The 25,746-nt window shown below is 64.0% G+C and overlaps 2 protein-coding genes across 2 annotated transcripts; both read left to right on the top strand.

The window, feature by feature from the left end:
- On the top strand, nucleotides 1-7,078 carry POFUT1 (protein O-fucosyltransferase 1). Its single transcript, XM_029049438.1, has 7 exons — nucleotides 1-128; nucleotides 994-1,115; nucleotides 1,846-2,028; nucleotides 3,625-3,737; nucleotides 4,284-4,476; nucleotides 5,927-6,169; nucleotides 6,844-7,078. Exons 1-7 carry the CDS (start codon nucleotides 14-16, stop codon nucleotides 7,030-7,032), a joined length of 1,158 nt encoding a protein of 385 aa, XP_028905271.1. The 5' UTR covers nucleotides 1-13; the 3' UTR covers nucleotides 7,033-7,078.
- A 6,061-nt stretch (nucleotides 7,079-13,139) lies between these two features.
- Nucleotides 13,140-23,131, top strand: KIF3B (kinesin family member 3B). The gene is made up of 8 exons (XM_029049384.2): nucleotides 13,140-14,573; nucleotides 15,831-15,932; nucleotides 16,733-16,855; nucleotides 17,663-17,781; nucleotides 19,307-19,420; nucleotides 19,955-20,060; nucleotides 20,790-20,968; nucleotides 21,231-23,131. Exons 1-8 carry the CDS (start codon nucleotides 13,170-13,172, stop codon nucleotides 21,328-21,330), a joined length of 2,247 nt encoding a protein of 748 aa, XP_028905217.1. The 5' UTR covers nucleotides 13,140-13,169; the 3' UTR covers nucleotides 21,331-23,131.
- The last annotated feature ends 2,615 nt before the right edge of the window (nucleotides 23,132-25,746 follow it).

The raw sequence follows: 25,746 nt of genomic DNA, 5'->3' as shown, positions 1-25,746 counted from the left end.
GGGGGCCGACGGGATGGCGGCGGGGTGGGCGGCCCCGCGGGTCCTGCTGCTGGTCCTGCCGCTCCTCGGCCCGGGCCGCGCCCGGCCTTGGGACCCCGCCGGCTACCTGCTCTACTGCCCCTGCATGGGTGAGGACCCCCGCGCCTTCCCTCCTCTGGCCCCACGTGGCACCCCTGCATCTCCCCCAGCGCTTCCTACAGTGCTCCTCACCTAGGAAGCGCCGAACAAATAGCCACGTGCTTAGTACTCCCTTGGGCCTCAGTTACCTCCCACCCGAAATGGGCCCGGGGGGGGGGCGGGCGATGAGCGCTTAGAACAGGGCTTGGCACACGTATTAGAGAAGCAGCGGGGCTCAGCGGAAAGAGGCCGGGCTGGGGAGTCGGAGGTCAGGGGTTCGAATCCCGGCTCTGCCACTTGACAGCTGGGGGACTGTGGGCGAGTCACTTCACTTCTCTGGGCCTCAGTTTCCTCATCTGTCAGATGGGGGTGAAGACTGGGAGCCTCACGTGGGACAGCCTGATGACCCTGGATCTCCCCCAGCGCTCAGACCAGTGCATAGTAAGCGCTTAACACACGTAAGCCGATTTGTCCATTGCAAACGCGTAGTCCAGTGCTCTGCACATAGTAGGCGCCCAATAAATACTATTGAATGAATGAACAGATACCGACATTGTTATCATTATCATTATTAACTTTTTTTTTGTATTTGTTAAGCGCTTACTATGTGCCGAGCACTGTTCTAAGCGCTGGGGTAGACACAGAGGAATCAGGTCGTCCCACGTGGGGCTCCCAGTCTTCATCCCCATTTTACAGATGAGGGAACTGAGGCACAGAGAAGTGAAGTGACTCGCCCACAGTCACCCAGCTGACGAGTGGCAGAGCTGGGATTCGAACTCACGACCTCTGACTCCAAAGCCCACGCTCTTTCCACTGAGCCACGCCGCTTCTCTGATTAACTGTCGTCGTCGTGACCGTCGTTCTTTTCTTCGTCAGGACGATTCGGAAACCAGGCGGATCATTTCTTGGGGTCGTTGGCCTTCGCCAAGCTGCTGAACCGGACTCTGGCGGTGCCGCCCTGGATTGAATATCAGCATCACCGCCCTCCCTATACCAACGTGAGACCCGCCCCCTTCCCACCGGACCCCGGGTCACCCCGTGGGCGGGAACGGGGCGGCCTCCCTGTCTTGTCCTTTCCCCGGCGCTCGGTACAGGACACCGCCCCCAGGGAGCGCGCAGTAAATACCCCGACGACCCCTCGGCCGCTATCGATGCCCGGACCGCCCGTTTCGTTCTGTCGCCCGTCTTCCCCCGTAACCCACGAGCCCGTCGTTGGGCGGGGATGGTCTCCGCCTGAGGCCCGGTCCTACGGTTCCGAGCGCTTGGGACGGTGTTCTGCACTCGGGAAGCGCCCAGTAAATACGATCGAATGGAGTGGAAGCTCCTCGAGGGCGGGGAATGTGTCGGGGCTCTGTTTTGCCCCTCTGGAGCTGTCGGTACGGTGCCCCGCCCCCCCCGGAGGCGACCGATAAATACCCCGGTGACTCCTAGGCGGTTAGAATGGAAGCTCCTGGTGGGCCGGGAACGGTCTCGTCCTTTCCCCGCTGCTCTAGACCGTCAGCTCGTTGCAGGCAGAGGACGAGCTTACGTCGGACTCTCCCGACCGCTCAGTCCGGGGCTCCGCGCCCGGCGAGCGCTCAGTAAATCCCCCCGACCGCCCCCTTGACCGTCGGCTCGCGGCGGGCGGCGAACGCGTCCGTTTATCGTTGGGTCGGACTCTCCCGAGCGCTCGGGCTGAGCGCTCCGCACCCAGCGAATAGACTCGACCGAACGGACGGCTCCCCGCAGGTCCACGTGCCGTACGAGAAATACTTCGAGCTGGAGCCCCTCCTCGCCTACCACCGCGTCGTCAGCCTGGAGGACTTCATGGAGACCCTGGCCCCCCGGCACTGGCCCCCCGACGAGCGAGTGGCTTATTGCTTCCAGGCGGCCGCCGAGCGGAGCTCCGACGGGAAGACCTGCCCCATGAAGGTGGGGGACGGGGCACTGTACTGAGCAGTGCGGGGGTCTCCGGGGTGGGGCGGGGGTCCCCGGGCGGGGGTGGGGGGCTTCTCGCTCACCTGCTACTAACTAGAGCTAAATCGGGAGAATAATCGTGAGGATAACAGTAATAATAACGATAGTGTTACTGTGTGCCAAGCGCTGTTCTAAGTGCTGGAGGACATAAGTCACCAGGTTGTCTCACGTGGGGCTCAGTCTTCATCTCCATTTTACAGAGGAGGTCACTGAGGCCCCGAGAAGGTGAAGTGACTTGCCCAGAGTCACCCGGCTGACGAGTGGCGGAGGCGGGATTAGAACCCAGGACCTCTGACTCCCAAGCCCGGGCTCTACCCACTGAGCCGCGCTGTTCCTCTAGTAATAATAGTAATCGTTAGAATTGCCGCACTTAGTTGGGGTGTTGGTTAAGCGCTTACTAGGTGCCAGGCACTGGATTAAGCGCCTGGGGGGGATACAAGCAAATCGGGTTGGATACGGTCCCCGTCAGTCGTCCGTTCGTTCAAGCGTATTTATGGAGCGCTTACTGTGTGCAGACCTCTGTACTAAGTGCTGGGAAAGTACAGTTCAGCAAGAGAGACCGTTTCTGGCCACACCGGGCTCACGGTCTCCATGCACAGAGGAGGAAACTGAGGCCCAGAGAAGTGAAGTGACCGGCCCAAGGTCACGCAGCGGACGAGGGGGCGGAGCCGGGATGAGAACCCAGGTCCTTCTGACGCCCGGGCCTCGGTTCCCTCGACTTTCAAATGGGGCTGAAGCCTGGGAGCCCCACGGGGGACAGGGCCTGGGTCCGACCCGATCTGTTGGCGTCCACCCCGGCGCTTAGTACAGTGCCTGGCTCGGAGTAAGCGCCTAACAAGCGCCTTTATCAGCAGCAGCAGCAGCGGCGGCTCGTCTCTAGACGGTCTCCTTGTCCTCTAGGTTGTGAGTTTGTCCCCTAGATTCTAACCTCATCTCTAGACTGTCATCTCCTCCTCTAGGCTGTCACCTCATCTTCTTAACTGTCACTTCGTCCTTCAGGCTGTCACCTCGTCCTCTAAACCGTCAGCTCGTCCTCTAGAGCCTCACCTCGTCCCCTAGGCTGTCACCTCATCCCTTAGGCTTTCACCTCACCTCTAGACTGTCACTTTGCCTGTAGACTGTCACCTTGTCCTCTAGACTCACCCTGTCTCTGGACTGTCACCTCGTCCCCAGACTGTCACCTCATCCTCTAGGCTCACCTCATCTCCTGACTGTGACCTCGTCTCTAGACCGTCACAGTCTCTAAACTGTGCGACTCTAGAGACTGTGAGTCTCTGGACGGTCTCTGACCTGTCACCTCGTCCCCTAGACGAGTCACCTTGTGTCTCGGCTCTCAGCTCATCCTCTACACTCACCCCGTCCCTTGACCGTCGTCTCGTCTCCCGACCGTCACCTCGTCGTTGGACCGCGAGCCTCTCTGTGGGCGGGAAGCGTGTCCGCCGATTCCCGTGGCGGTGAACGCTCCCGAACGCTCAGCGTAGCGCTCCGCCCACAGTGGGCGATTAATAAGTGGCACCGCTGCATTGATTAAAGCGGGCGGGGGTCTCACAGGACGGAAACCCCTTCGGGCCATTCTGGGACCAGTTCGACGTGAACTTCAGCCGGTCGGAGGTGTTCAGCGGCCTGGCTTTCAGTCCGGGCTACAGAGATCACTGGATCCAGAGGTATGGGGCGACCGGGGGTCGGACGGGGTGGGTGCCGGGTTCCCGGCCTCCCGGGCCGGGTGGGGGCGGGCACCACGTTTCCGTCCTCCCGGGCTGGGCTGGAAGGGGGCGGTCGCCGTGTTCCTCTCCTCCGGGGCTGGAAGGGGGGCGGGCCCCGTGTTCCTGTCTACCCGGCCCGGAAGGGGGCGGGTGCCACGTTCCAGTCCTCCCGGGCCGGGCGCCCCCTTCCTGGTCCCCACCCTCGCACTTAGTACGGTGCCCGCCACCTAGTAAGCGCTCGACAGACACCCCCCCGTCGTTACGAGAAGCGGCACGGCGTAGCGGCCGGACCGCGGGTCCGGGAGCCGGAAGGTCCCGGGTTCTGATCCCATCTCCGCCCCTTACCTTAGCCGAGCGACTTCCCTCCTCTGACCAAAGCGGGTGGAGACCGCGAGCCCCACGGGGGACGGGGACCGCGTCCACCCCCGTCTGCCGGCGTCCGCCCCGGCGCTCGGTACGGAGCCCGGCACGTAGTAAGCGCCTAACGCGTCCCGTCGTTGCCGCTAGGTTCCCGGCCAGCGAGCACCCGGTGTTGGCGTTGCCCGGGGCCCCGGCGCAGTTCCCGGTCCTGGAGGAGCACCGCCGCCTGCAGAAGTACATGGTCTGGGCGCCGGCCCTGGCCCGCGACGGGGAGGCCCAGATCAGCGCCCACCTCGTTCGGCCGTACGTGGGCATCCACCTCCGGATCGGCTCCGACTGGGTAACGACGCCCTCGCCCCACGGGCACCACGGTGACCTCCCGCCAGCCCAACTCTCCCCCCTCCCCCCCCCCCGCTGCTCAGAACAGCGCCCCGCACCCTTCAGACCCCCACCGAGTAGCGCGGACTGGTCTGTTGGACTCTCCCGAGCGCTCGGCACGGTGCTCTGCGCCCTTGACAGATGCCCCCTCAGTAGCGTGGACTAGTTCCATCGAACTCTCCCGAGCGCTCGGCCCAGTGCTCCGCGCGCAGTAAGCGCTCAACAAATACCATCGACCGACTGACCGTCGTCCGCTCCTCGAGGGCGGGGAACGTGTCTGCTGACCCTCTTGGATTGAACCCTCCGGAGCGCCCGGGACGGGGCTCCGCACGCAGTAAGCGCTCAATAAATACCCTCGACCGACTGACTGACTGACCGCCGCTCCCTGTGGGCAGGGGAATCTGTGTAGTAACTCTCCCGAGCGCTCGGTGTAGCGCCCGGCGGACAGCGGCGCTCAGTAAGTAGTACGGAACGGACTAGATTGCCACCTCGCGGAGGGCGGGGAACTGGTCCTGGAGGATTCTGGGAGGCGAGGGGAGATTCGCGCCTCCCCGGGGGGCGGGGGCTGAGTTTGCAGATGGCGATTGTCGCTCCTGGAGGATTCCGAGAGATTAGAGGGGAGGTTTAAACCCTCCCGGGGGTGGGGAGGGACCGAATTTGAATCATCATTAATAAGGATGGCATCTGTTAAGCGCTTACTATGAGCCAAGCACCGTTCTGAGCTCTGGGGGAGATACCAGTCTTCGTCCCCCTTTGACAGATGAGGTGACTGAGGCGCAGAGAAGTGAAGTGGCTTGCCCAAGGTCAGCCAGCGGACGGGCGGGATCAGAACTCAGGTCCGGGTTCTAGCCACTAAGCCACGCCGCAGCTCGTGGGACAGATGTGGAGATGCCCCTGGGAGACGAGGGGGGACGATCTGAGCCCTCCCGGGGCCGCGGCGGGGGGAGGGCCCAACTCCCACGGGATCCTGGGATCCCTCCGCGGGCCCCCCCCCCAGCCCCCGGGGTGACTTGCACTCATTCAGTTGTTCATTCAGTTGTATTTATTGAGCGCTTGCTGAGAAGCAGCGTGCCTCGGTGGGTAGAGCCCGGGCTTGGGAGTCGGAGGTCGTGGGTTCTGATGCCGCCTCCGCCGCTTGTCAGCCGGGTGACCTTGGGCCAGTCGCTTCACTCTGGGCCTCAGTGTCCTCAACTGCAAAATGGGGATGAAGACCGGGAGCCCCACGGGGGACAACCCGACGACCCCGTCTCCCCCCCGGCGCTCAGCACGGTGCTCGGCCCAGAGTAAGCGCTCGACGAGTACCGTCGTGACGATTACTGTGTGCGGAGCACCGTACTAAGCGTGTGGAAAGTACGGTTCCGCAGTCGAGGGAGGTGACGGGTCTCCCTCGGGTCTCTCCCCCCGGCCCACAGAGGAACGCGTGCGGCATGCTGAAGGACGGGTCGGCCGGTCCCCACTTCATGGCGTCGCCGCAGTGCGTGGGCTACCACCGGCCCAGCGCGGCCAAGCTGACCTCGGCCATGTGCCTGCCGGACCTGGCGGAGATCGAGCGGGCCCTGAGCCTCTGGGTGGGGAAGGTCCGGGCCCGCGCCGTCTACGTCGCCACCGACTCGGAGAGCTTCGTCCCGGAGATCCGCCGGCTCTTCAAGGGGGCGGTGAGTTGAGCGCCTCGCCGCCGAACCCTCCCTTTCCCTCCTCCTCCTCCCTGGAACGATCATAATAACTGTGGTGTCCGTTAAGCGCTCGCTGTGTGCCAGGCACTGAGCGCCTGCCCCCCCGGGGCTCGCGGTCTCCGTCCCCCTTTGACAGAGGAACTGAGGGGCAGAGGAGGGGAAAGGACTGGCCCGAGGTCCCCCGGCGGATAGAGCGCGGGCCCGGGAGACAGAAGGCCGTGGGTTCTGATCCCGGCTCCGCCGCTGGTCCGCCGTGTGGCCGGGGCGGGTCACTTCGCTGGGCCTCAGTGACCTCATCTGTCAAATGGGGACGGAGGCCGTGAGCCCCACGGGGGACGGGGACTGCGTCCGACCCCGTTGGCTTGGATCCACCCCAGCGCCCGCTACGGTAGTAAGCGCTTAAGGGATACCGTAGTTGTTATTACCGAGTGGCGGAGCGGGGATCAGGACCCGCGACCTTCCGACTCCCGGGCCTCTGCTCCGCGCGCGAGGCCGTGTCGCCCGGAGGCCGCGCCCGACGCCCTGATCTCGGATCCCCCCCGGGTAGCGGGCGCTTAGCGAAAACCCCTGACCACGAGGAGGAAACCGAGGCCCAGAGAGGGGCGGCGGGCGGATCGGGCCCCGGGCTAACGGGGCCGGTCCGTCTCCCCGCGCAGGTGAAGGTGGTCTGCCTGCGGCCGGAAGTGGCCCAGCTGGACCTCTACATCCTGGGCCGGGCCGACCACTTCATCGGCAACTGCGTGTCCTCCTTCACCGCCTTCGTCAAGCGGGAGCGGGAGCTGCTGGGAAGACCCTCCTCGTTCTTCGGCATGGACCACCCCCCGCCTCCCCGGGATGAGTTCTGAGCCCCTCCGGCGCGGCCCGGCGGGTGGAGCCCGGGCCCGGGCGTCGGGAGGACCTGGGTTCTCCTCCCGGCTCCGCCCCTCCTCCGCCGGATGACCTCGGGCCGGTCACTTCCCTTCTCTGGGCCTCCGTTCCCTCCTCTGGAAAACGGGGATGAAGACCGGGACCCCCACGGGGGACGGGGCCTGTGTCCAACCCGGGTAGCTTGGATCCACCCCGGTGTGTAGAACAGTAAGCGCTTGACCGAGACCACGAGTATTATTAGTATCGTCACCACCCAACCGCCTCTGTCCCCTCCCTGAACTCTGGATTCTCGAAGGGATTTGTTAGGCGCTTACTATGTGCCAAACACCGTACTAAGCGCTGGGGGAGGTACAGTCTAAACAGACATGTGCCTAAGGTCTCAAAAGACAGACAAGGGGCGGGAACCCTGGTCCTCTGGCTTCCAGCCCCAAGCTATTTCCGGTAGGCCACGCTGCTTCTCTGTGGCATTTAAGCGCTTACTATGTGCCCGGCACTGTCCTACGCGCTGGGATGGAGATAAGCTAATCAGGTGAGGCCCGGTCCCCGGCCCACGTGAGGCTCGCGGTCTTCGTCCCCACGTTACAGATGAGGGTCCCGAACTCCAGAGGTGTAAAGTGACTGCTCCAAGGTCATCCCTTCATTCGATCATATTTAGTGGGCGCTGACTGACTGCGTGCAGAGCACTGGACTGAGCGCTCGGAACAATAATCAGACCCGTTCCCTGCCCACAGCGAGCCGACCGTGTAGAGGGGGAGATGGACGTGAAAAGGAATAAAAAAAAATTTACAAGGTCACCCGGCAGGCAAGCGGAGCCGGGATGAGAACCCAGTCCGTCTGACGTCCGGGCCTGGGCTCTACCCATTGGACCACACGGCTTCTCGTTGCAGATTTTGGATTTTTGATACAATTTTTGCCCCCCACTCCCCGATTTTTAGGATTTGCCTGGTGGGCGGGGAGTGGTCTTCCGGGAGCAGGAGATGGGGGGGGGAGAGAGGAGGGCTCTCTCGGGAACTTCACACCCCGAGGGGGTGGTTTTCGCTTCCCCTCGAAATACGACGGTGCCATCTGTGACGCGCTTACCGCGGGCCGAGCGCTGGCCGTCGATAGAAGACGACGGAGTCGGACCCAGTCCCCATCCCACACGGGGTTCCCCGTGGAAGGGGGGGGAGAATGGCGATAGGGATAACGGCGAATCAACCCCCATTTTACGGAGGAGGAAAGCGAAGCCCGAGTCAACCCCGGCTCCGCCGCTTGTCCGCCGTGTGACCTGGGGCCGGTCACTCCCCCTCTCTGGGCCTCAGTTCCCTCCTCCGGAAAACGGGGATGAAGACTGGGAGCCCCTTGGGGGACCTGGATTGGGTCCAACCTGATCACTTTGTATCTCCCCCAGTGCTTAGAACAGTGCTTGACACATAGGAAGTGCTTAACGAATGCTTTTTTTTTTTTTTAAGAAAAAACCAAGGCCGGCCACCGTTTTGGGTCATCTCAGCCCCACTGGGACGCGCTCGGGTTTGGTCAGAGCGTCGGGGGCGAGGGAAACGGGGACTCCAGGTCCCACAGCCCCTTGGGGCCGAGGACGCCCACGTTTCCGAGCCCAGTCTTCCTCCACCGGCGAGGAGCGGCTCGGCTCGCTCGGGCCTCGGGAAGTCCCCGGCTTCACGTTTCCGGGCCTCGGTTTCCTCACCCGTACGACGGGGGGTCGGGACCCGGCGCTCCCTCCGACCGGGAGGCCGCCCCGAACGCGGATCCAGCGCCCGGCACAGAGCGAATCGCCCGGCCCGTACGGCTGGGGGGTCGTAGCCTGCGGCGACGCGGACGACGTCGCCCCCGAGATCCGTTGGGAAGCGAGGACCCGGGGCCTTCCGGGGGAAAGAATGAGTTCTACCCGAAGGAATTTTTTAAATAGATATGTCTATTTTGTTTTTCTTCTTAATAAAAACCCGGAAGGGGAATTTTGGGCCCCGGTTGTTTTCAAACGGGAGGGGGGGAGAGAGGGCGGGATCCACATTTCTTCTCGATCTAAGGGTGTCGGGGCTTCAAGCGGGCGGGCGGGACAGCAGGGGGTTGCGGGATTCTCGGCTTCCTCGGCCGCCGTCACTTAATAATGGTAATGGTATCTGTTAAGCGCTTACTATGTGCAAAGCACTGTACTGAGCGCGGGGCTACAACGTGATCAAGTGATGAGAGAAGCAGCGTGGCTCAGTGCAAAGAGCACGGCCTTAGGAGTCAGAGGTCGTGGGTTCTAATCCAGGCTCCGCCACCTGTCAGCTGTGTGGCTTTGGGCAAGTCACTTGACTTCTCGATGCCTCAGTGACCTCATCTGTAAAATGGGGATTAAGACTGTGAGCCTCAATTGGGACAACCCGATTCCCCTGTATCTACCCCAGCGCTTAGAACAGTGCTCGGCACATAGTGAGCGCTTAACAAATACCAACGTTATTATCAGGTCGTCCCACGTGGGGCTCAGAGTCTTCATCCCCATTTGACAGTTGAGGTCACTGAGGCCCAGAGAAGTGAAGTGACTCGCCCAAAGTCACACAGCTGACAAACGGCAGAGCCGGGATTCAAACCCACGACCACTGACTCCCAAGCCCGGGCTCTTGCCACTGAGCCACGCAGCTTCTCTTGGTTTCTTGGGGCTTCGGTCACCTGGCCGAGCGTCTACTACAGCCCGGCCCCTCGCGCCTCAACTCGCCCGTCGTCTAGTACAGCCCAGCCCGCGCGCTTTGCTCCCCTGACGCCAACCCGTTCCCCGTCCTCCGTCTCTCGCCGCCGACCCCCCGCCCACGACCCCCTCCACAGCCGACGGATCCCCGCTCTCCCCGCCTTCGGAGCCCCCTTGAAATCCCGCCTCGCCCGAGGGGTCTCCCCCAGCGCTCTTCCCCAGCTCCCTCTCCCTTCTGCGTCCACAGCCGTATTTATTGAGCGCTTCCAGCGTGCGGAGCACTGGACTAAACGCTTGGGAGAGCCCAATAGAAGGGAGCCATTCCCCGCCCGCAAGGAGCAGACAGTCTAGAGGGGGAGACAGATGTGAATATAAATAAATTACATAAATTGCTAAATTAAGAAATTGGTTCATTTGGACCTCAGCCCCTTGGGCACTTGATATTCGCCCCACGGGACTTGTGTGCATTTCTAGAAATAATTTATTTCCTAACGTCCGTCTAGACCGTCAGCTCGTCTTGGGCAGGGTCTTCTCCCTGTCCCTAGTGTATTCTCCCAAGCGCTTAGACCAGTGTTCTGCACACATTATTGACCACAGTGAGCTTCCCAGTCAGCTCCTTGTGGGCGGGGAACGTGTCCACCACCTCCGTCGGATCGGACTCTTCCAAGCGCTCACTACGGTGCTCTGCACTCGGGAAGTGCTCAAGTAACGTGGCTTAGCGGAGAGAGCCCGGGCCTGGGAGGCAGGAGGACCTGGGTTCTTATTCCAGCTCCCCCCCTTGTCTGCTGTGTAACCTTGGGTAAGTCATTTCACTTCTCTGGGCCTCAGTTCCCTCATCTGTAAAATGGGGATGCGGAGCATGAGCCGCACATGGGAAAGGACTCCGTCCACCCCGATCAGCGTGTATCTCCCCCAGCGCTTAGCACGGTGCCTGGCACATAGTGAGCGCTTAACAAATTCCATCATTATGATTTTAGTCCAGGGCCCCTCACACAGTAGCTGCTCAATAAATACCATGGCTTGTTCATTATCATTATTATTGCTCTCGTGACCATCGTATCGTTCTCAATCCTGATAATAATTGTCATTATGATTGGTGTAATTATTTTGATTGCTTCGTTATCATCATTCACAGCGGGTCCGGCCTGCTTTGTCCGCCGGGCCGCTCTCCATAAAGTTATTGATGTTGAAGGCGGTGGTTGCTAAGGAAGGCGGTCAGGGAGGCGGGTTGCCAAGGAGGGGAGCAGAGGGAGGGGCGTTGCTAAGGGGGGGAAGGAGGGAGGGGCGTTGCTAAGGAGGAAGGAGGGAGGCGCGTTGCTAAGGGGGAAAGAGGCGCGTTGCTAAGGAAGAGGAGGGAGGCGCGTTGCTAAGGGAGGGAGGTGTGTTGCTAAGGAGGACGATGAGGGAAGCGCCGTGCCAGAGAGGGTCCCCCTTTTCCTCATCTCCCCCTCCCTTCCGCGTCTCCCTGATTTGCTCCCTTTGCTCTTCCCCCCGCTTCCCAGCCCCACCCCGCTCGTGTCCATTTTTGCCATTGTATTTCTTCGTTGTGATGTCTGTATGGGGATTAAAGACTGTGAGCCCCACGTGGGACGACCCGATGACCCTGCATCTCCCCCAGCGCTTAGAACAGTGCTTTGCACATAGTAAGCGCTTAACAAATACCAACCTTATTATTATTAAAATGAGGACGAAGACTGTGAGCCCCACGTGGGACAACTTGATTACCTCGTATCTCCCCCAGCGCTTAGAACAGCGCTTGGCACATTGTAAGCGCTTAACAAATACCACCATTATTAATATTATTATTACGATTGAATGAATGAATGACTAAAGAGGCGAGGGAGAGGGGCGCCTTGCTAAGGAGGGGAGGGAAGTGCGTTGCTAGGGAAAGCCGTCGGGGAGGCGCGTTGCTAGGGAGGGCCGTCGAGCAGGAGGGGTGCTAAGGAGGTGAAAGGAGGCGGGGCCGCGTTGCCGAGGAGCGGAGAGAGGAGGCTCGTTGCTAAGTTGAGCCGTCAGGGAGGCGCGTTGCTAGGGAGAGCCGTCGAGCAGGAGGGGTGCTAAGGAGGTGGGGGGGGCGCGTCGCCAAGGAGCGGAGAGAGGAGGCTCGTTGCTAAGTTGAGCCGTCAGGGAAGCGCGTTGCTAGGGAGGGCCGCCTAGCAGAAGGGGTGCTAAGGGGGGGGGGGGGGGCGCGTCACCAAGGAGGGGAGGGAGGCCCGTTGCTAGGGAAAGCCGTCGGGGAGGCGCGTTGCTAGGGAGGGCCGGCGAGCAGGAGGGGTGCTAAGGAGGGGAAAGAAGGAGGCGGGGCCGCGTTGCCGAGGAGGGGAGAGAGGGGGCTCGTTGCTCAGGTGAGCCGTCAGGGAGGCGCGTTGCTAGGGAGAGCTGTCGAGCAGGAGGGGGTGCTAGGGGGGGGGGGGGGGCGCGTTGCCAAGGAGAGCTGTGAGGGAGGCGCGTGGCTAAGGAAGTAAGTGAGGGCGGCTGTTGGTAGGGCAGTGGGCCGTTGCCGTTTGTCCCCGTCCGGCGCCGCGGGGACTTGGCCGAGCGCCGCCGCCGCGGCCCGATTTCGTCCGCGGGGAAGGGAGGGGGCTGACCTCGCCGGCCCGGTGCGCGGCCCCGGGGACGGGCCCGGAGAGCCGGGCGACGCAGTCCCCGCCCTCGAGGGGCCGGCGGGGCGCCACGGCGTGCGGACCGCTGGGCAGAGGCCCGCAGAGAGACCAGATAACGGTCCCCGCCCTGCGGGAGCTGACGGTGCCCTGCAGTGTGCTGAGCACCGCGCGGAGCGCTGGGCGGAGGCCCGCAGAGAGAGTAGATTAAGGTCCCCGCCCTGCGGGAGCTGACGGTCCCCTGCAGTGTGCTGAGCACTGCGCGGAGCGCTGGGCGGAGGCCCGCAGAGAGAGTAGATAACGGTCCCCGCCCTGCGGGAGCTGACGGTCCCCTGCAGCGTGCGGAGCGCTGGGCAGAGGCCCGCAGAGAGACTAGATTAAGGTCCCCGCCCTGCGGGAGCTGACGGTCCCCTGCAGCGTGCTGAGCACCGCGCCGAGCGCCGGGAGAGGACAGTAGAGTCGTTGGACACGGGCCCCGCCCTCGAGGAGGTGAGGGTCCGCCACCGTGCTGGGAGCGCGGCGCCGAGCGCCGGGGAGAGGACGACGGCGTAGACGCGACCCCCACCCCGCGGGACCGACGCGGTCTACCGCGTGCCGAGCGGCGTGCCCAGCGGCGGGGAGAGGCCGACGGAGCCAGGGGACGCGCCCCCCGCCCCGGACGAGTCGACGGCCCGCCGGCGTGCGGAGGGAGCGGGGGCGAAGCCCCAGGAGCCGACTCCGGCCGCCACCGCGCGCCCGACGCCGAGGGGGGTCGGGCGGGGGCGGTCCCGCGCGGCCGGCGGCCGCCCTCCGGCCCCCCGGCCGAGCCCCGGGCGGCGGGCCGGGCCCCCGCGCGGGGGGCTCCCGCGGCATGTCTAAGGCGAAGAGCTCGGAGGCCGTGAAGGTGGTGGTCCGCTGCCGGCCGGCCTCCAGCAAGGAGCGGGCCGCCGGCCACGCCCAGGTGGTGGCCGTGGACTCCAAGCTGGGGCAGGTTTCGGTGCGGAGCCCCCGGGCCCCCCACGAGGCCCCCAAGACCTTCACCTTCGACGCGGTCTACGACTGGACGGCCAAGCAGCTGGACCTCTACGACGAGGCCTTCCGGCCGCTGGTGGACTCGGTCCTCGGGGGCTTCAACGGCACCATCTTCGCCTACGGGCAGACGGGCACGGGGAAGACGTACACCATGGAGGGGGTCCGCGGGGACCCCGAGCGGCGCGGGGTGATCCCCAACTCCTTCGAGCACATCTTCACCCACATCTCGCGGTCGCAGAACCAGCAGTACCTGGTCCGGGCCTCCTACCTGGAGATCTACCGGGAGGAGATCCGCGACCTGCTGGGGAAGGACCAGGCCCGGCGGCTGGAGCTGAAGGAGAGGCCGGACACCGGGGTCTTCGTCCGGGACCTGTCGTCCTTCGTCACCAAGAGCGTGCGGGAGATCGAGCACGTCATGCAGGTGGGCAACCGCAACCGCTCGGTGGGGGCCACGCACATGAACGAGCACAGCTCCCGCTCCCACGCCATCTTCGTCATCACCGTGGAGTGCAGCGAGACCGGGCCGGACGGCGAGAACCACATCCGCGTGGGCAAGCTCAACCTGGTGGACCTGGCCGGCAGCGAGCGGCAGGCCAAGACCGGGGCCCGCGGCGAGCAGCTCAAGGAGGCCACCAAGATCAACCTGTCGCTGTCGGCCCTGGGCAACGTCATCTCGGCCCTGGTGGACGGGCGGACCACCCACGTGCCCTACCGCGACTCCAAGCTCACCCGCCTGCTGCAGGACTCGCTCGGCGGCAACGCCAAGACCGTCATGGTGGCCAACGTGGGGCCCGCCTCCTACAACGTGGAGGAGACCCTCACCACCCTGCGTTACGCCAACCGGGCCAAGAACATCAAGAACAAGCCCCGCGTCAACGAGGACCCCAAGGACGCCCTCCTCCGCGAGTTCCAGGAGGAGATCGCCCGCCTCAAGGCCCAGCTGGAGCGGAGGTCCGTGGGCAAGCGGGAGAGGAGGGCCAGGAGGGGCGGCGAGGAGGGCGACCCCGACGGGGACGACGAGGACGACGACGAGGAGGAGGACGGCGCCGGCGGGGCGGGCCGGGACGCCGAGGAGTACTGGAGGGCCCAGCGGGAGAAGCTCGAGGCCGAGAGGAAGGCCATAGCCGGGGACCACAGCCTGGTCGCCGAGGACCGGATGAGGCTCCTGAAGGAGAAGGAGAAGAAGGCCGAGGACCTGCAGAGGGAGAAGGACGCGGCCGAGATGCTGGGGGCCAAGATCAAGGTACCCTGCCCCCGTCCCGGTCCGGTCGGTGGGGCGCTTACGGTGGGCGGAGCGCCGGGCGGGGGTCGGCGCCGTCCGGTGCCCCGCGGGGCCCTCCGCGCGCTCGGCGCGGTGCCCCGCGCCCGGCGAGCGGAACCGAGGGAGACCATCCCCGCCCGCGGCGGGCTCACCGTCGGGGGGCGGGGAGACGGACGGCAGAACAAGTCACAGGGCCTCGGTGTGAATAAACGGAATTCCCGATCCGTCGGTAGATGCCCAGTCGATCCGTTCCATCGGACGGTCGTATTTATTGAGCGCTTCCCGCGTGCGGAGCGCTGGGGGGAGTCCTCAAGGACAGTAGACGGGCACGTTCCCCGCCCGCCACCGTCGATCTCCGTCCGTTCACGACCGTCTCCCCTTCTAGGCTGTCAGCTCGCCGTGGGGCGATTTATTCGTTCAGTCGCATTTATTGAGCGCTTTGGGGGAGTCCAATAAAGCAAGAGAACAGACACATTCCCCTCCCACAAGGAGCTGACCGTCTTGAGGGGGAGACGGGCGTGAAGGGAAATCAGTATACTGTGTGCAGAGCACTGTTCTAAGCGCTTGGGAGAGTCCGGTAGAACGGTAAACGGACCCATTCCCTGCCCGCAAGGAACCGACCGTCTAGAGGGGGAGACGGACTTGAATAGAAATGAATAACAACGGTGTGCGTTAAGCGCTTACTCCGTGCCAAGCACCCTTCTAAGCGCTGGGGGATTTACGAGGTCATCAGGTGGTCCCACGTGGGGCTCACGGTCTTCATCCCCATTTGACAGATGAGGTCACCGAGGCCCAGAGAAGTCAAGTGGCTTCCCCGAGGTCACACGGCAGACGAGTGCCGGAGCCGGGATCAGAACCCACGTCCTCTGACTCCCAGACCCGGGCTCTTGCCACTGAGCCACGTTCCCTGGCGGAGAGGACTGTACTAAGCGCTTGGGAGAGTCCGAGAGAACAACAGAACAGACCCATTCCCCGCCCACAGCCAGCTGACAGTCTAGAGGGGGACGCGGACACGGAGAGAAATCAAGAGACCGTGTGCAGAGCACTGGACCGAGCGCTTGGGGCAGTCCAATAGAGCAACGTAACAGACCCATTCCCTGCCCACGAGGAGCTGACGGTCTAGAGGGGGAGATGGACGGGAAGAGAAATGAATTGGAGGTACGATTGGGGCGGGCCCCCTGCCCGGACCTGATTGTCTCGCTCGGTCTCCCCTCCCCTGCCCGCCCCCCGCCCCGCCAGGCGATGGAGAGCAAACTTCTGGTCGGCGGGAAGAACATCATCGACCACACCAACGAGCAGCAGAAAGTCCTGGAGCAGAAGCGGCAGGAGATCGCCGAGCAGGTTAGATGGCCACCGGTCGCTTCCCGGGGCCGGGGGTGGGGACACACCCCTCCCTCCGGCTGGCCGTCCCTCCCCCCCGCCCCCCAAAGGGGGTCCCCCCTAGAGGCGGCGTCCACACCGCCAGCCTGAGAGGCGACCCGGTGACCTAATAATAATAATAATGTTGGTATTTGTTAAGCGCTTACTATGTGCTGAGCACTGTTCTAAGCGCTGGGGTAGACACAAGGGAACCAGGTTGTCCCACGTGGGGCTCACAGTCTTAATCCCCATTTTACAGATGAGGTAACTCAGGCACCGAGAAGTTAAGTGACTTGCCCAGAGTCACACGGCTGACAAATGGCCGAGCCGGGATTTGAACCCATGACCTCTGACTCCAAAGCCCGTGCTCTTTCCACTGAGCCATGCTGCTTCGACCTCTTGCGGGGCGGGAGGGGGCCAGGAGTCCCGTGGAATAGTCCCTTCACTTCTCCGGGCCTCAGTTTCCCCACTCCATCACCTCAGTTGGGGAACCCTCGGTTCTGGCGGGGAAAGGTCCGGGCCGTCTCCGGCCCGGGGCTTCCCGCCGTCCCCCGCCTATCGGTACCCCCGCTTCCGGACGGCGGGGCCGGGATGGTGTTCGTTAAGCGCTTACGACGTGCCGGGCACCGGACACGAGCTCGTCGGGCCGGACGCCGTCCCCGCCCCCCGCGGGGCTCCCCGTCTTCGCCCCCGTTTTGCGGGCGAGGGGGCCGAGGGGCGGGGAAGGGCGGCGACCGGCCCGAGGTCACGCGGCGGGGATCGCTCGGGGTTTTCCCGCCCAGAAACGCCGGGAGCGGGAAATCCAGCAGCAGGTTGAGATCCGGGACGAGGAGACCCTGGAGCTGAGGGAGACCTACAGCTCTCTGCAGCAGGAGGTGGACATCAAGACCAAAAAGCTCAAAAAGGTAACGGCCCCCCCCCCCCGTCCTCGGGGGCTGTTTACTGAGCGCTCGTTCTGTGCAGAGCCCGGTGCTAAACACCCGGGAGAGTTGGACACGTTCCTGGCCCACAGAGAGCTTACAGTCGATCGGAGCTATTTATCGGGAGCTCTCCGTGCGCAGAGCACTGTGCTAAGCGCCCGGGAGAGTTGGCGGACGCATTCCCCGCCCACAGCGAGCCTACGGTCGATCGGTGGTATTTATCGGGCGCTCTCTGCGTGCAGGGCGCTGTGCTGAGTGCCGGAGAGAGTCGGTAGACCCGTTCCCTGTCCACAAGAAACTTACAGTCAACCAGTGGTATTTGTCGAGCGCTCACTCTGTGCAGAGCACTGTATTGAGCGCCTGGAAAAGTTGGAAGGCACATTCTCTGCCCACAGGGAGCGCTGGTATTTAATCGATGGCATTTATTGAGCGCTCACCGTGGGCCGAGCACCGTCCTGAGCGCTTGGGAGAGTCCAATCCAACAGAATTGGATGGACACCTTCCCCGCCCCAAAAGGTGGCTTAAGAACGCTGTCCTAAGCACTTGGGGGAGTCCAGCCCAACAGCCGGCAGACCCGTTCCCTGACGGTCTAGAGGACGATTCGATCGACGGTTATTTACCGAGCGCTTAGCGTGTGCGGAGCACCGTGCCGAGCGCGGACGAGCGACCGCAGCGGGATCCAGGGTGTGGGGAGGGGGCGGCCCATCCCCGGGCCCGGCCCGCGACCCCCGTGACCCCCGCCGGTCGCCCGAAACCCTCTCTCCGTTCCCGTCCCGTCCCCCCCCCCCGTAGCTGTTTTCGAAGCTGCAGGCGGTGAAGGTAGAAATCCACGACCTGCAAGAGGCGCACATCAAAGAGCGACAGGAACTCGAGCAGACGCAAAACGAGCTCACCCGGGAGCTCAAGCTCAAGTAAGCGCGGGGCCGGGGGCGTCCGGGGGCGTCTGGGGTGCGGGGCCGGCGGGGAGGGTCTCTCCTGACGGGTCTCTCGCGGGAGGGTCTCCTCTCCCGGCCCCGCTCGGACGAGGTGTTGGCAGTACGAGGAACGGTAGTAGGTGTGGCGAGAGAAATTCATTCCTTCGGTCGTATCTCTTGAGCTCTTACTGCGTGCGGAGCACTGGACTAAGCGCTTGGTAATAATCCTAACGGCATTTATTAAGCGCTTATTACTGCCGAGCAATCTCCTGGTTACGAGGTCATCAGATCGTCCCACGCGGGGCTCCCGTTCTTGCAGCGTGGCTTATTGGCAAGAGCCCGGGCCTGGGAGTCAGAGGACGTGGGTTCTGATCCCGGCTCCGCCACTCGTCTGCTGTGTGACCTTGGGGAAGCCACTTCGCTTCTCTGGGCCTCGCTTATCTGTCAAATGGGGATGGAGACCGGGAGCCCCACGGGGGACAACCCGATGACCGCGCATCCACCCCAGTGTTTGGAACGACGGTGCTCGGCACATACTGAGCGCTTTTAACAAATACCGTCTTTATTATTATTAATCCCCATTTTCCAGATGAGGTAAGCGAGGCCCAGAGAAGTTAGGCGGCTCGCCCCGGGTCACACAGCAGACGAGTGGCGGAAGAAGGATTAGAACCCACGTCCTGACTCCCAGGCCTGGGGGCTGTATTCATTCATTCAACAGTATTTATTGAGCGCTCACTATGTGCAAAGCACTGTACTAAGCGCTTGGAATGGACAGTTGGGCAACAGATAGAGACAATCCCTGCCCATCGATGGGCTCACAGTCTAATCGGGGGAGACATTCGGACAAAAACGAGACAACCTAATCACGATAAATAGAATCGAGGGGATGGACACCTCATTAACAGAATAAATAGGGTAGTAAAAATTAGTGGGATCTCATAATGATGATAATAATGTTGGTATTTTGTTAAGCGCTTACTATGTGCAGAGCACTGTTCTAAGCGCTGGGGCAGACACAGGGGAATCAGGTTGTCCCACGTGGGGCTCACACAGTCTTAATCCTCATTTTACAGATGAGGTAACTGAGGCCCAGAGAAGTGAAGTGACTTGCCCACAGTCACACAGCTGACAAGCGGCAGAGGCGGGATTCGAACCCATGACCTCTGACTCCAAAGCCCGGGCTCTTTCCACTGAGCCACGCTGCTTCTCCCAATCTACCCATTAAGCCGCGCCGCTTCTAGTAACCGGCAGCAGTAGCTGGGAGATCCAGTCCAAAACATCCAGACCCGTTGGAGCCTGGCGGATCCGTTCATTCAGTCGTGTTTATCAAGCACCTACCGTGTGCAGAGAACTGTACTAAGCGCTTGGGAGAGGACAGCGCAACAATAAACAGTGACATTCCCCGCCCAGGGCGAGCTCACAGTCTAGAGGGGTCATCGAGGCCCGGCGGAGCCGGTTTTCTGAGGGCCCTCCTCCTCCCCGCCCCCCGGCCTCTCCTCGGGGGGTCTTTTTGATTCGCCAGGCATCTCATCATAGAGAACTTCATTCCCCTGGAAGAGAAATCCAAGATCATGAACAGATCCTACTTCGACGAAGAGGAAGACCAGTGGAAATTGCATCCCATCACCCGGCTGGAGTGAGCGACCTCGGACCTCGGCCCGGGGCGGGCCGGACGGCAGAGGGGAACGGGTCCGAGGCCGGTCCTGGCAGTAGTAATAATAATAATAACGATAATAACCGTTAGGCGCTCACCACGTGCCGAGTCCCGTACCGAGCGCCGGGGCAGACGCAAAGACGATGGGGTCGGCTCCCGGCCGGTTCTGGCAACGATAAGAGGAATGGTAGTTATGATGACGGTGTCCGTTCGGCGCTTACCGCGTGCCGAGCACTGCGCCGAGCGCTGGAGAGAGAAAAGATGATGAGGTCGGACCCAGTCTCCCACCCCGCACGGGGCTGCCAGTCTAAGGGGGAGGGGGAACGGGGATCGAATCCCCATTTGGAGACGGAGGCCGGGGGATGTGACCGGCCCAGGGTCACGCGGCGGGGCCGGGATCGGACGGCCGGGCCCCCGCCGGCCCAAGTAGTAGGCTTGGGGGTGGCGGGGGGGCGGTCGGGGGAGGCGTCTGCCGTGGCAAGCTGACCGGGGGGTGGGGGCGTCTCCCCCGACCAGCAACCAGCAGATGATGAGGCGGCCCGTGTCCGCCGTGGGATCCAAGCGGCCTCTCAGCCAACACGCCAAGACGTCCATGATGACGTGTGCCGAGGCCCGGTACCGGGTAAGGCCCCCTCCCCCCGCCCTCCCGACCCCCTCCGGGCGGGAAAACCAACCGGCGAGACGGCGACCGTCGCCAGTCGACCCCGCCGGCCCGCCCCCGGTGGTGGGGGTAGTCATCGTAATAATAATAATTGCGTTACTTGATAAGCGCTCAGTGTGTGGCAGGGACTGTTCCAAGCTCTGGTAGGGGATCCGAGCGGATGGGGTCGGACCCGGTCCCCGTCCTCCGTGGAGCTCACGGTCTCCACCCCCGTTTTACGGAAGGGGGAACCGAGGCCCAGAGAAGTGTAGCGACTGGCCCCAGGTCACACGGCAGACAAGGGGCGGAGTCGGGATTAGAACCCAGATCCTTCCGTCTCCCGGGCCCGGACTCTAGCCGCTAGCCACGCGGCTTCTCTTCCGTTCATTCGGTCAGATTTATTGAGCGCTTCCTGTGTGCAGAGCACCGGACTGAGCGCCCGGCAGAGTCCGACAGAACAATAGAACAGACCCGTTCCCTGCCCACGAGGAGCCGGCAGTCTAGAGAGGGAGACGGACGTGAAGAGAAGTCAAAACACTGTGTGCAGAGCACTGGACTGAGCGCTGGGGAGAGTCCGAGAGAAGAGTAAGCGGACGCATTGCCCGCGCACGACGAGCCGCGGTCCCTTTCCCGACGCCGGTGGTGCCGGGGGGAGCGGGGGGCGGGGGGCGGGGGGCGGTGACCGAGCGCCCGTCCCGACCCCCGCTGCAGGCGGAGAACATCGTGCTGCTGGAGCTGGACATGCCGAGCCGGACCACCCGCGACTACGAAGGGCCCACCGTCTCCCCCAAAGTCCAGGCGGCCCTGGAGGCCGCCCTGCAGGAGGAGGGCGAGATCCAAGTGGACGCCTCCGGCCTGGCCGGCTCCCTCACCAAGAAGCCCAAGGCCCGGTGAGGCGGGGGGGACGGCTAACCCCGGGGGCGGCGGGGCGGGACGCGGGCGAGGCGGACGAGGCGGAGGCCCGGCCAGAAGGTTGGCGGGAGAGGAGCCCGGCGCGCGGGCCGGGCTGGACTAGACGATGGGCGAGGTGAGGTGGGAGGGGGCCGGGGGCCGGACGGCTTGGGAGGAGAGCCCGGGGGGGGTGGGGTCCGCCGGCTAGAACGCCCACGGACTTAGAATCCCCTCCCCTCGACCCCCCGCGACCGCGGACAGGCCGAAGATGGTCCGGAAGCCCGCGGCCTCCTCGCTCTCCTCGGGAACGTCCGCCGGATCTCTGCTCTACCCGCAATCCCGGGGCCTGGTACCCAAATAGAGCCGGGACCCCTCCCTCCCCGCCCCCCGCCTCCTCGGCCCCTCCGCGTCGCCGACCGACGGACCCGGGCCCCCTCCCCGCCCCCCCAACCCGCCTTCAGCCGGAAGGGCGTCTGGAGGCCGTCCTCCCTCCCCTCACCGCCCCGGCCATCTTAGCCAGAGACCCGGAGCGGCCGGGGAAAGTCCGGGGTCCCCCCCGTCCCCATCCCCTCCGTCCCCCTCCCGTTCCTGGCTGTCGGTGGGGGCGGCCGGGGAGGGCGGCGGTGGGGACGCGGGCCGACGGACCCTCCCCCAAAGCCCCGGGGCTCGAGGCGGACGTCCCCGATAAAGGCGCCCGTGGCCCGGCGGGACGGGGAGTGAATCGTGGGGTCGGATGTGGGCCCGATCCGACGGTCCTCTGGTGGTTCTCGGTCCGGACCGGCGGGAAGATCCGGGCTGGAACCGGGTGCGGGGGGAGGCCCCGGGGTCACCGGGTCGCGGATGGGCGACGGGCCTCTCGTCAGGAAGCCCCTCGGACGCCATCCGCCCTCGTGGGCCGTCAGAGGGGAGCGAGGCGCTAACGCCCCCTCCCCCAACCCCGCGCCGGCCCTCAACTTCACGCTGCGTCCCCTCCCCCCGGCCCCCCGCCTGGTCACCCCCTCTCCCGCCACCCCTCCGGGGGCTGGGGGAGCCGAAGGGTCTGGTCCTCCTCCTCCTCCTCCTCCTCCCCGCCCTCCGGTGGCGCGGAAGCGATGAGAGCCGAAGGGAGGCGGCGGGGCCGCGGTTCGAGGGTGATGCCGTTTCGGGGGGGACGTCTGGAGGGGGGCGGGCCGGTTCGCGCCCCTTCCCCAACCGTCCCTCCCAGAAGCAGGCCCCGTCGAGACCCCCGAGGCCGAGGAAAACCAGGCCGGGGAACGGACGCGGCCAAGCTCCTGCCGGGGAGCCAGGTTTCACGGGCCGGTGGGTTTTGCGGGGGGCCGGTGGCGGGGACCGACCCCGGGGGAGAAGGGAAGCGCCCACGCCCACCCCCGGCCGTTCCGCTAGTAGTTCCGTTGGTAAGTTTCAGTTGGATGTGGATTGAGATTTCTCGGTTTTAAATTCCCCGGGCCGGTTCACGACGTCGCCCGTCTCCCGCCACCGCCCCCGGCGGGTGAGCGCGGCGTGCGGGGCGGCGTGCCAACCGGCGGGCATCGGTCTGGCCTCGAGGTCCGCGGCGGGCGCCTCGTGTCCCAGTGAGACGTCCCTTCGGCGACGCCCTCCGGGCCCCGGGAGGACCGTCGTCGACGGAAGACCCCCCCCGCCGCCGGCCCATGCCCGCTGAGGGGACCCGGCTCTCTCTCCGGCTTCTGGCCCGACCCCCGGCCCCGGGGGAGCGGGCGGAGACGCGGAGAGTTTCCTCCTCCACCGTCGAGTCGCGCGGGCCGCCGCTTCTAACACCGTGCTTTGCGGCAGGTCCTGCCTTCCCCTCTCTTCTCCCCGGGGGAAGCGACACCCCCAGTTTCCGGCCTCCCGGAGGCGGGAATCTCGCGGAGCACGTGCGGGACGGGGAGGGGGTGGGAGAAACCTAAGACCCCCCCCCCCCCCCCTCAGGTCCCACCCCGCCCTGTGGGACACCCGGGGGGTCCGGGGACACCCGGGGACGAGGAGGAAGCGGGGAGACGGACGGAAGAGAGACCGAGCGTCGATCCTCTCCCGCCTCGGGCCTCGACCCGCCCTCCCTCCCCGCCCCTCCGTCCATCTCGACCGGGACGCGGGCCGGGACCCAGATCCGAGCCCTGACGTCAGGAATCCCGGGAATAAAAGCACTTTCTAGAAATCTCAAAGGGCGGGTCGGGTATTTATTCTTTTCAGTGGTGTCTGGGAAGCGCTTACTTGGTGCCAGGCACCGTTCTAAGCGCCGGGGGAGGTACGAGCTCATCGGGTTGGACCCGGTCCCCGTCCCACGTGGGGCTCACGGCCTTCATCCCCGTTTTACAGAGGAGGGAACCGAGGCCCAGAGAAGGGAAGGGTTCTGTCCCCTAGGCCACGCTGCTTCTCTGTGGTATTTGCTGAGCGCCAACTATGTGCCGGGCACTGTACTAAGCGCTGGGGGAGATACAAGCTTGGACACGGTCCCTGTCCCGTTTTACAGATGAGGGAACTGAGGCCCAGAGAAGTCAAAGCGACTTGCCCGGCGTCACTCAGCAGAGCTGCTGCTGTTCTTTGTGTTCTGCCCCTAGGCTGCTTTCTTCAGTAATAATAATAATTTAAAAATAATGATGGAAATAATTATGGTACTTGTTAAGTGCTTACCGTGTGGCAGGCGCTGTACTGAGTGCTGGGGGAAGCAAATCGAGTTGGACCCAGTCCCCGTCCCACATGGGGATCACAGTCTTCATCCCCGTTTGACAGAGGAGGGAACCGAGGCCCGGAGAAGTGAGGTGGCTTGCCCAAGCCCACAGAGCAGACAAGTGACGGGGATTATATCCACCACACCGTGCTTTGTTGAGCACTTCCTAGGCGCCGTACAAGACGCCGGGCTAGACACAAGGTCACCGGGCCAGGCGCGGGCCCCGGCCCGCAGGCCGTTCGCATTCCAAGTACGAGGGAGAACGGGGATTGGATCCCCATTTTACAGGTGAGCCAACCGAGGCACGAGAACGATGATAAATTGTGGTATCTGCTAAGCGCTCACAAGGTGCAAGGCGCTGGAAAAAGCGCTGGGGTGAATACAGGCCAATCGGGTTGGACGTGGTCCCCGTCCCGCACGGGGCACGGACTCTGCCGAGTGAGGCGACCGGCCCGAGGTCGCGCGGCGGGTGATGGGCAGAGCCGGGATAAGAACCCGGGTCCCCCGACCCCCAGTCCCGGGCTCTAGCCGTTTGTCTCCCATAATCATAATAATGATGATCGTCTCATCACCAGAGGGGGAGACGGACGAGAATAGAAATAATGAAATGAGGGATGTGGACACAAGTGGTGGTGGGGTTGGAAGGAGGGGGGATGAAGAAAGAGGACGGATCCAAGCGCCAGGGCTATGCCGAAGGGAGCCAAAGGCGTCGATCGTATTTACTGAGCGCCTCCTGGGTGCAGAACGCCGGGCCAAGCGCTTGGGAGAGGACAATCTCACGCCACAACTGACCCACGAGCTTGGCCGTCTAGAGGAGGAGAGGACGCTCGGTCCAGCCCTCCGCCCGCAGTAGGCGCTCAGTCAATGCGATCGAGTGAATAAATAGCCCGAATGGGTGGGTAGGCCGGATCATCTTCCTGCAGAAAGGCTGTGGGCCTGTCGCTACGCCCCTCCTCAACAGCCTCCAGCGGTCGCCTCTGGACCTTTGCACGAAACAAAAACTCCTCACTCTAGGCTTCGAGGTTGTCCGTCGCCTCTCCCCCTCCTACCTCTCCTCCCTTCTCTCTTCCCGCCGCCCACCTCCTCGCCGTCCCCCGTTCTCGCCCGTCCCGCCGTCGACCCCGGGCCCACGTCCCCCCGCTGCCCTGCAACGCCCTCCCTCCTCACCTCCGCCAACCTCACTCTCTTCCCCTCTTCCAAGCCCTACTGAGTGCCCACCTCCTCCGGGAGGCCTTCCCAGACCGAGCCCCCCCCTTTTCCCTCTGCTCCCCCTCTCCGTTCCCCCTCCTCCCTCTGCTCTTCCCCCTCAGCACTGTGCGTATTTGGATATCTTATTTATCACTTTTATTTATGTTGTCAATGATGTGTAGAGATCTGGGATTTTATTGATCTTGATGGTGTCGATGCTACTTGTTCTGTTCTGTTGGCTGCCCCCGTTTAGACCGTGGGCCCGTCGTTGGGCGGGGATGGTCTCTATCTGTTGCCCCATTATCCATTCCGAGCAACGAGCACAGCGCCCCGCACAGCGTAAGCGCTCACTAACTACGATGGAATGAATGAGAGAAAGGGCGGGCCGAGAGCCACACACGCCGGCTCCCGGCATCCCCCGGGGCCCGGCGGCCGCCCAAACCTCGCGAGATCTCCGCCCCTGACGCGCTCCCCCGCCCCAGCCCTGTCGTCACTTCCGGGGGCAGCCAGGGGCGCCGCGCGCCGCCCGCCGGGAAACGTAGTCCCCCTCGCCGAGGGAGGCCGGCGCTTCCGGCCGGGAGAAGCCGGGGAGCCGGCCGGGACTACAACTCCCAGCGGCCCTTGCGGTTTGTTTTTGTTTAAAAAAAAAAAAAAAGCCCGAGAGAGAGAGAGAGAGAGAGAGAGAGCGAGAGAGAGAGCGCGAGCCCGGCGCCAAGACAGGCAGACGCACGGGGCCGGTGTCGCGCGCGCTCCGCCCGTCGCCCGCGTCCCTTGAGGCTCCGGAGGCCAAGGCGGCTCCTGTGGGGAAGATCGGCGGCGGCGGCGGCGGCGGCGGCGGCAGGGGGCGGGGCGGGCGCCGGAGCCGTGACCTCTGACCCCGTTGTTATGTGGGGCCGCCGCATTCCTTAGTGATCGCGGGGC

The sequence above is a fragment of the Ornithorhynchus anatinus genome, chromosome 21, assembly GCF_004115215.2.
Source record: "Ornithorhynchus anatinus isolate Pmale09 chromosome 21, mOrnAna1.pri.v4, whole genome shotgun sequence".
Classification (NCBI taxonomy): domain Eukaryota; kingdom Metazoa; phylum Chordata; class Mammalia; order Monotremata; family Ornithorhynchidae; genus Ornithorhynchus; species Ornithorhynchus anatinus.
This window is presented reverse-complemented; position numbering and strand designations above follow the sequence as displayed.